Source organism: Gastrolobium bilobum, unplaced genomic scaffold (genome assembly GCF_033153095.1).
Source record: "Gastrolobium bilobum isolate Gb01-03AN ecotype WA unplaced genomic scaffold, APGP_CSIRO_Gbil_v1 utg32013, whole genome shotgun sequence".
Classification (NCBI taxonomy): Eukaryota; Viridiplantae; Streptophyta; class Magnoliopsida; order Fabales; family Fabaceae; genus Gastrolobium; species Gastrolobium bilobum.
Genome location: NW_026896584.1, coordinates 39,268 through 49,118, shown reverse-complemented (window position 1 = coordinate 49,118; position 9,851 = coordinate 39,268). Strand labels below are relative to the sequence as shown.

At 38.4% G+C, this 9,851-nt stretch overlaps 1 protein-coding gene across 1 annotated transcript; it reads left to right on the top strand.

Annotated features, from left to right (window-relative positions):
* Positions 1-1,758, top strand: LOC133300768 (uncharacterized). Its single transcript, XM_061500359.1, has 4 exons — positions 1-121; positions 485-585; positions 1,102-1,257; positions 1,544-1,758. The coding sequence occupies exons 2-3, from the start codon at positions 492-494 to the stop codon at positions 1,239-1,241; spliced, it is 234 nt and encodes a 77-aa protein (XP_061356343.1). The 5' UTR covers positions 1-121; positions 485-491; the 3' UTR covers positions 1,242-1,257; positions 1,544-1,758.
* Positions 1,759-9,851: the final 8,093 nt, after the last annotated feature.

The following is a 9,851-nucleotide window of genomic DNA, read 5'->3' as shown; positions in this document are numbered from 1 at the left end:
AAATAAAATGAATATAGGCAATGGCCGGTGATATAGGTGGTGTTTTATTTTTTTGCGAGTCTTGGGAGTTAGGAGTTTCAGCGTAGCAGCTAAGCTCTCTTCTCTGTTCTGTTTCAAGAATGTAAGTTGTAGCTACCTCTCTTTTTTTCTATCAAAATTTGGTGGGTTATTATTGCTCCTCTTCAAAAGTAGTCTCCTTCGATAATTGCCACTGTTAAGCTTCGCATTTATAATTAGGTAAAAAGAACACCATGTGTTTGCGAAAATGTCCAAATGATGCTTTTTGAATTTTGATAGACCGTGATTTGAAATTGAAAGAAATGTGGTTTTGTTTGTATTTAAGTAACCAGATGGGTGAATTGAACTCATACCTCAGCTGATTTAGCAAGTTGTAGTTTTGTTCTCAAATTTCCAAGCACAAAAGATTGTTGCAAATGTTTTGTCTATTCTCTGAAATGGCTCCTTCCATGGATTTGTTGGATAGTTTCTCCATGGATTTGCAGGACTTTCTTATCCGTGCTCGAGTGTTGAAGCTTTACAGGCAAGCATTGAGAATTGCTGGTCGAGCCCCTACTTCTGCTAGAGGTGAATGTCCTTGATTATTTTGGCCATTCTTGTATCCAAATCATGATTTTTGTGACGTTATGCATAATTACATATAGTATTATTATAATCAAAGTTAATCATGATTCATAAGCATATATTTCTGAACCGTTAATTGAAGCTGGAAAAATTGAAAGGATAATTTCGGCCTTACTTTCTATATGTAAGGGTTGAGAGAATATGAAGAATTAGTATACAAGGTTTTTCTCATATTAAAAAATAAAGTATATGTAGTTGCATGTTCCTGAGAATTCTAGAGAAACCTTTTCTTGAATGTGATACTTTTACATGTGGGCATGCATAAATTTATTAATTTGGATTGTTTGATATTGTCTAGTCATCAAAGTTTCAGGTTGGTTCGTAAGAATTATTTGTCCCTACTCTATTAATTTTACATTGAAAATTACAGTGTTAAGAATGTATATTGAAATTTTTCAAGTCCATTGATACATGCATATAAATTTCATGACGTTGGTTGAGATGCAATGGACTGTGCAGCTGAACTGAGACAGACAATTAGACAAGAGATGGAAAATAATCGTAACTGCAATGACAAGCGGAGGATCCGTTACTTGATCAGTGAAGGATTGGATCGTTTGAAACGATTGGATGAAATGCTTGATATGCAAGGTCACTGACGGTGAATGTGTATCGGTATGTCATAAAATATCTCCCCCTTTCCAGAACCGTAAGAAGATGCTTTCATGTATATTAACTAGCAATTCCAAATGATAAGGGGAAAAAAGAAAAGAAAATAATACTAGTAGAGGCTTGTTTCCTGGTTCCTTTACCAATATTAGGTTTTCATCCAGCGTTAGTATTTTTTTTCTCTTTGTGGTGGTATTTCGGGCTTTAATCTGGCTACTTGTTAGATTTCTAACAGTTTTTAACATTATTTTGGCCAATAAGTTTCTAACAGCTTTAATCTGGTTACCTGCAGAATTATGAGTTGAAAATATGAACCAAGAAGTATATGAAAGCTTAGTTCCTCTGCCGCAGCAATCACAAAGGGTGAATGGAAGGACGACTTCGGATGGAAACTGATTTTTATTGTATTAATTCTTTCAGCTTTGATTTCAATATGAATATTTAACTTCCGAGTTCCAACTCAGTTTCTGTGAGAAGTGCCTAATTTGTTGTTTCAGTAATAAAACTAAGGGCAATATTTGTTCTTATGTCCATACATTGATACTTGTGTTTTTTTTTTTTTTCTTCTCTCTCCTGCTGGGCCTCACTTTAAGTTAAGTGTGTAGGAGACAAAAATTTGTTACCATCACATAAGAGTAGGGTTGGCAAAACGGGCCAACCCGGCTCGACCCGGCCCAACCCGCATTCAACCCGTAAAAATCGGGTCGGGTTAGGGTTGGCTCGAAAAAATAAACGAGCCAGAAAACCCAACCCAGCCCAACCCGAGCCGGGTTAGGGTTGGCTCGATAATCAGCTCGTGGGTTGGCTCGGAAAAAAGCTCGCGGGTTGGCTCTAGGAGAAGGAAGAAGATTCTGAAGAAGAGAAAAAATTCTAAGTGTTGAGCGCTAAAACGTTCATCCAGAACGTTTTAGCGTCCTGCTACAGAAAGAAGCCAAAAGATGCTGGTCTGGAGCGCTAAAACGTCCATCCAGAACGTGTTAGCGCCCTGATGCTGGAAAAGGATTCTGGTCTTCAGCGTTAAAACGCTCAAACCAAACGTTTTATTTTTTTTAATTTAAAAAAAATATCCAACTCGCGAGCTGGCCCGTTTAACCCGAGGGCTGGCTCGTTTGGATTAGGGTTGTATCAGGTCGGGTTGTATCGGGTTGGCAGCTCATTTAGGCCAACCCAACCCGACTCATTTAGGACGGGTTGGCTCGTTTTTGCCAACCCTACATAAGAATATAATTACCCTAAAACTAATGTGAATGTCTCATCAATATTAAACCTCCAAGTACCAATTCGTCTCATCTTTTGCTTAGAGCGTGTGAGAAGTTTAAAGGCAAACGGAGAGCAGAGCTAGTTTGTCATTTATAAATTAGGAGAATCATAAAATGTTTTTAAAAATGAATAAGGAATCTTTCAGGGGGCGCTTGGTTTAGGAAATTTTTTTGGAATAATAGGGAAATGAAATAGATAGAGAAATGATTGAAAAGATAGATAAAGTGAGATAGGTAGAAAAATGTAAAAGAAAGTTATTTGGTGGAGAAAAACTTTACTGGGAAAATTAGATAACTTTATGAAATCAACAGTGCATTAAAAGCCAGATAATCGGTTTTCCGAAAAATCCCACCTTCAAATTGAATTTCTAAACAGTGCGGATATCTATGTTTCTCATAAATCCAGACAAATTGGATAGATGAATTTTTGGTGAAAAACGTTGAAACAAACATGGTATTTCTAAAAGCCATACTTGAGAAAGATAGATATCCGTTAAAAAACTCTCAAGCAAACACCACCTTAAGGTTTAAATGATCATCTACCAACGCACGTGGGTTCTGTTTAAGAGTTTGCACTTCCTAAGTGAATAGGTACTTGCTTTACGTGATTTCCAGTATGCAACTAGCGCTATTATGACCTGCAGTATTGTAATAATCTATTCTTATTGCCATTTATTTTACCCAAAAATAATATTCCCATCCTGAAAAATCACTCAAATAAAGGGAGTGCTTACCTAAAATGAAAAATTACCAATCCCCTCTCTTCCTGGCTTCCTGCCAATTCCTTTCAAAATATATCTTTAAAGATGAAGTTAGAAGTTTTCCAGTCTTTCTTTCAATAATAAGGTAAAGTTGATAATTTATTAGGATTTTCTTCTCTAGAGGGATCCCAACCCTCCTCGTGGTCATATTTTCCATGCTATGTATCATAATTGGATTGAATTACTATTTTAATTGTTTGCTATTTAGACTATTAAATATGTGGATCAATTGACACGAGATTATTTCAATTTAACAAATAATCTCGAATTTGAGGCCTGTGTTATCAATATGATATTAAAATTATTAAGAGGGGATAATCTGTGTTGATAATATTCATAGTTTTATGAAATACATATTACAAATTGAAACATGCGATAACACAAAATTAAAAGTGTATCTACGAAATTAATTAAATGTAATAAGGAAAATCTAAGCCTAGTGTTAGATATTGTGTCCTTAAAATAATTTTGCTCTCTTTATGGTACTCAAAATTCATGGACAATTGTCTAATAGGATAGAATAGATTACCTCTATTATTGTGGCGGCACTTCCACATTGAATAGCTCAATCGAACTCAACTTATATTTGACTAATCGCACTAGAGTAGAAGAATGCAAATACAAAGAATATATAGAATCAATGGAAAAAAAATACTTTAAAAATCTTGACTCTTTATTTATTTATAGAAAATGTAGAGTCACGATTTAAAAGATACCCATTCAAGGATGACACGTCTATTCAAGGATGACATATCTTTTCAAATCAAAGTTCTTATTCATAAACAAATTAATTCTAAATTAATTCCAACAACATGTGCAAGTAGTTGTGTTAAAAATTTGGTAGAAAGAACTTTTCGCGGGAGTGATATACTGATCGAAGGTAGAGAAATCTAAACAAATAAAATTTAATAAGTGTTTGCTCTTGTTAAGAACCACTTCAACCCAAAACCTTAAGGTGTTAGGTGAGGGCCTTTTTAATACTTTTTATTTTATTCTCTAACACACCCCCTCCCGCAAGAGCCCTTTGGGCTTGAAGCGTGAATATGGCACAAGCCCATTATTGGTCTGCCTTGTACTGCACAAGCCCATTTTGTTGGTCTGCCTTGTGTTTTTCTTAATTCCACATGAAAGTGGGGGGCGGTGATGATCGAACTCGTGACCTCATGGTCCCTGAAGCTTTCACTCTATCGATACTGACCCGACGGTAGCCCTTTCCCCCTCTGGGCGGCTTCACTCACCTATCAGTATTCAGTGCCCAAAGGCACCTTAATCCAGCCTATAGGTAGCCCTTTCTGTGGCCTCAACTCTCATGAAAGCACCAATTGTTACCGACCTTGAGGTCATCACCCCAAAAGCTAGCTCAAAGGGTGGGAGTGTCCAAAGTCTTTTAAACCCCACATTAGTTTCCTATATAACCAATGTGGGACTTGTAACATCCACCTACCTGTGCGAACAAAGAAATTTCACTTGAAAGAAAGTGAGGGACGACGAGGCTCTTATACCATGTTAAGAACCACTTCAACCCAAAACCTTAAGGTGTTAGGTGAGGGCCTTTTTAATACTTTTTTTTTATGCCTTGTGTTTTTCTTTTTTTTTCTTTTTTTTTTTGATAACATTAAGGGGCGAAGCCCCAAACAAAAACAAACAAACAACCAGAAACAAAAAATAACTATCCAGGGTCTATATCCCTACAAGAGGAGATTCCCTGAAGATCGTGATCAAATAACTGAGCAAGGTGAAACGGCATAACTCTATGACTCCAGAATCCAGTATCTTTGTGAAGAGCAGACTTGACTAACCAATTTGCACAGGAATTAGCTTCTCTTGGAATATGAGAAAGCGTTACCTCCCAATCCTGACCGATGAGTGCTTGTATCTTAGCCACTATACGAGGCTGACAAGATGCATTGCAATCAGCAAGCAAAGAGAATACTTCAGAAGCATCTCCTTCTAGTTCCACCTTCTTAAATCCCAGTTGCCAAACCAATTCCAGACCTTTTAGAGTTCCCCAAAGCTCCGCCATTAAAGGAGTGCAAGCACCAATATGATACTCAAAGCCTCCCAACCAAGAGCCATCATCAGATCTGATAATCCCACCACAAGCAGTCACCTCAGTATTCCTTTCAACTGCCCTATCAATATTAATCTTTACCCAATTTAGCCTTGGAGGTTTCCATAAACTCATACGAGTTGGATGAATGCTAGTAGTAGCCATAGCCTTCCTACCCATGCAGTTACGAACTTCCTCTATATACATAGCAATTATGTGCGTTCCATGGGTTGGATGCTTGAAGTTAGTATCATGGACACTTTTGTTCCTCCATCCCCAAATGAACCAGCAAGAGATAAAAAAGACATCACGCCAATCATCTGAATTACTTTGATTCCAAGCTTTTGAGATATTATTTTCAACCCAATCTCTAAGATCCAAGCTGTAGAATAAGCTTTGCCGATTAGCTGAAACCAGAGAATTCCAAACACTTCTAGCATGCTTACAATCTCTTAGAACATGGAGATTTGTTTCCAACTCACCAGGACACATTTTACAATGACCAGATTCCCCACTCCATCTAGATGTGCGGTCTTTAGTAAGAAGGCGGCCATGCATTATGATCCACATACAAGATTTAACACGTTGAGGCCCATGCCATTTCCATATGGTAGTCCAAGAATTTTTCAACGGCATGAGAGGGAAACCAAGCATGTTATAATACGCGGTTTTAACTAAAGAGCAGCCAACCTTTTGATTTCTCCAAATAATGCGGTCATTTCCATCCGATGCGCTAGGAATGAGAGCAGCTTGGATCCTTGCAACAGCTTGATCATTGAGATATTGACGAATATAGGGAAAGTTCCATTGACCAGTATTGCTGTTCACGAAGGCACTAACAGAGAGATTCAACTCCAAACCTGTTGGAGTACGAGTAGCCAGAGAGGCAAGACACTCAGTTAAACCCAACCAATTGTCTGTCCAAAATAATGCATCATTACCGTCTCCAATCTCCCATTGCATTGCTTGAAGAAAAGATGGCCAAACACTACATAGATTTTTCCAGAAGTATGAGTCATATGCTTTATGATTTACTTCCCTCCGAAGATCCAAACCTCTCTTATATTTACTTGTTACAACTCGAACCCACAACGAATCGGGCGAAGTAAGAATCGTCCATGCAAGCTTATGAAAGAAAGCCATATTTTGGACACGAAGGTTAATCACCCCTAAGCCACCCATGCTCTTAGGCTTGCAAATATTATCCCATGCAACCAAATGAGATCTCCTTTGACCATTTTTATCACCCCAAATAAAGGCACGCTGCAACTTCTCTATTTCATCACAAATGGCTACAGGAAGCAGACTGTGTTGCATTTGAAATATAGGAGTTGCTGAAATAACGGAGTTGGAAAGAGTAATTCGACCGGCAAAAGATAAGACCTGGTTACTCCAACCAGATAACTTGTGCCTAATTCTTGCGACAACATCAGCATAATGGTCTTTGGTTACTCGACCATGTTTCATCATGGACCCAAGATATCTCCCTATATTGTGTGTTTGCTTGAAGCCACACACATTTGTGATATCATCTGCAATGTGAGCATCTGTATTTTTCGAGAAAAAAATACTACATTTCGGAATACTAACCTTTAGGCCAGACATTGAACTAAAAGTCTCCAAGCAATCCACTATAACTTTGATTTGATCTAGAGAAGCTTCTGCAAACAGCATCAAATCATCAACAAACATCAGATGGGCTATCTTAGGACCTTTTGATCCCACGGAGATTGGCTTCCATCTCTTATTGTCAACCGCATCTTGAATGAGATGAGACAATTTTTCCATGGCTAGAACAAAAATGTAGGGAGATAAAGGATCACCCTGACGAACTCCTCTTGAAGGAAGGAAGTCACTTGCAATGGCTCCATTCCAAAGTACTGAGACCTTATCAGAGTTGATACAATTCATGATAATATTTGTGAACTAGTGTGGGATTTGAATTTCATCCAAAACTTTACGAACAAACTCCCAATTTAACATATCATAAGCCTTTTCCAAGTCGATTTTAATTGCCATGAAACATTTTCTTCCTCTCATTCTACGCATTGAATGGATCAGCTCTTGGGTGATGATGATGTTGTCCTGGATATGTCGTTTAGGAACAAAACTAGCTTGGAAGGGAGACACCATCTCTTCCATTAGGGGCTTCATTCTGTTTACCAGAATTTTACTGAGGATTTTATAAATGACATTGCACAAAGAGATTGGTCTGAGCTGCTTAGCACTTTCAGGTCTCTTTACTTTTGGAATGAGGACCAGAAGAGTCGAGTTCACAAGGTGAATCAGATTGGGATTCTGAAACATCATGTTAACATCCTTAATAACATTAGTCTTAATAAGACTCCAATTCTTATGAAAAAAGGCAGCTGGAAAACCATCTTCCCCTGGAGCTTTTGACCCATTGATACTAAAAACAGCTTTTGAAATTTCGTCATCCGAAAGATTACGAGTTAGATTAGATAGCAGATCATCGTGCAGAAGGGGCCAAGTAGTCTTTGTTTTCACCCAATCACGATTAAGGACTTCCTCACTAAACAAGTTACTATAGAAATCTGTTACCAATTGATGAAGTTGTCTAGCTTCCTTCACCCAAATCCCATCAGAATTTTTTAACTCAAGGATCCTATTCGAACTTCTTTGAGTAGCTGTTTTAATGTGATAGAATTTGGTGTTTCTATCCCCATCATTTATCCATTTCACCCTGGCTTTTCGAAACCATAAGATCTCCTCTTGTATGAGAACCGCATCAAGGTCCTTCCTAACCTCCTTTTCTCTAGATTGGAGAGATAAGTTGGTATGATAATTAACATGATTCTGAATTTCTGCAATACTATGCAATAAGTTAGTCTTCCTGTTGAAAATGTTGCCAAAGACTACCTTGTTCCATCTTTTTAAATTTGGAGTCAGATCATGCAGATTCGTTCTAGTGTCTTTCACAACATTCCAGCTCCTAGCCAGAAACTGAGTAAAGTTATAATGCTCCATCCAAGCAATCTCAAAGCGAAAGGGACGATTTTTCCAACCTGTGTCCAAGTTAGTCAAGTAGACCAAAATGGGACTATGATCAGAATAAATCCGTGGAAGTACCTTAACGCCAGCATCAGTAAAGGTAGTCTTCCAACTTGCATTAGCACAGGCTCAGTCCAGCCTCTTAAAAACACGATCAAGATGAAGAAACTTCGGACCCTTCCATGTAAACCAAGGACCCGATCCTCCAAGATCCAGCAGCTTGCAATTATGAAGAACATTTGCAAAATTGGAACATCTGTTTAAGTTAACTCTACAGCCACCTTCCTTCTCATCACGATTTGCTATTTCATTAAAATCCCCAGCCACAACCACGACCCATTACAATGGAGACTAATGTTTAGCAGATCATCCCATAACTCCTTTCTATTTTCTTCCCTAGGACTCGCATAAACTGCCGTGCAAGAAAAGGAAGGAACATGAAAATTCTGAACTTTAAAATGAACAAACTGTTTTGTGTGATTAACAATTTCAACGAGACCAATCTCATCATTCCAGAGGATCCAAATACCCCCTGAGTAACCTTCTGCCTCTTGAACAAAAGCATGCTTAAACCCAGATTTTCGGATAATGTCAGAAGCTTTTTGACCACTACACCGAGGTTCTAGAATCACTACAATACTAGGCTTATATTTCCTAGTAAACAGAAAAAGCGATTTGTGAAACTGGGGTTTCACTGCTCCCCTACAGTTCCAGAAGAATAAATTCATTAAAAACTATGTTGAACGCAAGACTCCAAGGTTCTTGCATCCTTCATTCTTGAAATATCTTCCTGGTGAACTCTGTCCACCTCCATGCACGTAGAGATGGTTGAGGTTTCAGGATTTTGGATGTCGCTGTTGTTGTCAACTGATATATCAGGACCAGTTTTATGAAATGTGCCATATAACTGCTCTTGATTCTGGTTCAAAGTGCTATCTGCTTTCATCCCATTTTCCTGATCATGTTGATTTGCTTGGATAGGACTAACCGCCATGGGAGTAGCAATTGATGGAGATGGTGGAACGGGAGCATGATCTTCACGATTTTCACTCTAGACTGGACACCTCTTACCCGTGCTTGAAGAAGGAGCCGCATGCATAGTAGGAACCGTTGAATTAGTCCTAGGGGTATCTTTGGACTTTTTGGATTTAGTCCATATTTTCTGAGGAATTTCAAACTGAGGGGCCCCCCATATGAGGAGTAACAGAATTAATTATTTGATTATGATCCTCCTCATTAATAGGTCCAGCTGTTAAGATTGCAAACCGTGATTGCGTAATTTCCTCCTTATCACCATGATTATCTCCATGATTATCGCTGGTCATAACTCCCTTATTACCATGATTACCATGATTATCGCTGGTCATAACTCTCTTATCACCATGATTATCTCCATGATTATCGCTGGTCATAACTCCCTTATCATTATTCCTTTGTAACGTTTTTGAACCAGCGCCTGGCTGGACTGCACCGGCTGTCTGAGGAGGTTGCCGGCTCCTGCGTTGACGGTTAACAACC

Excerpts from the sequence above, each read along its gene's own strand:
- LOC133300768 (XM_061500359.1), top strand. The coding sequence starts at position 492 with ATGGATTTGCAGGACTTTCTTATCCGTGCTCGAGTGTTGAAGCTTTAC. Across the intron at positions 586-1,101 it reads AGCCCCTACTTCTGCTAGAG|CTGAACTGAGACAGACAATT; the intron begins GTGAATGTCCTT and ends TGGACTGTGCAG.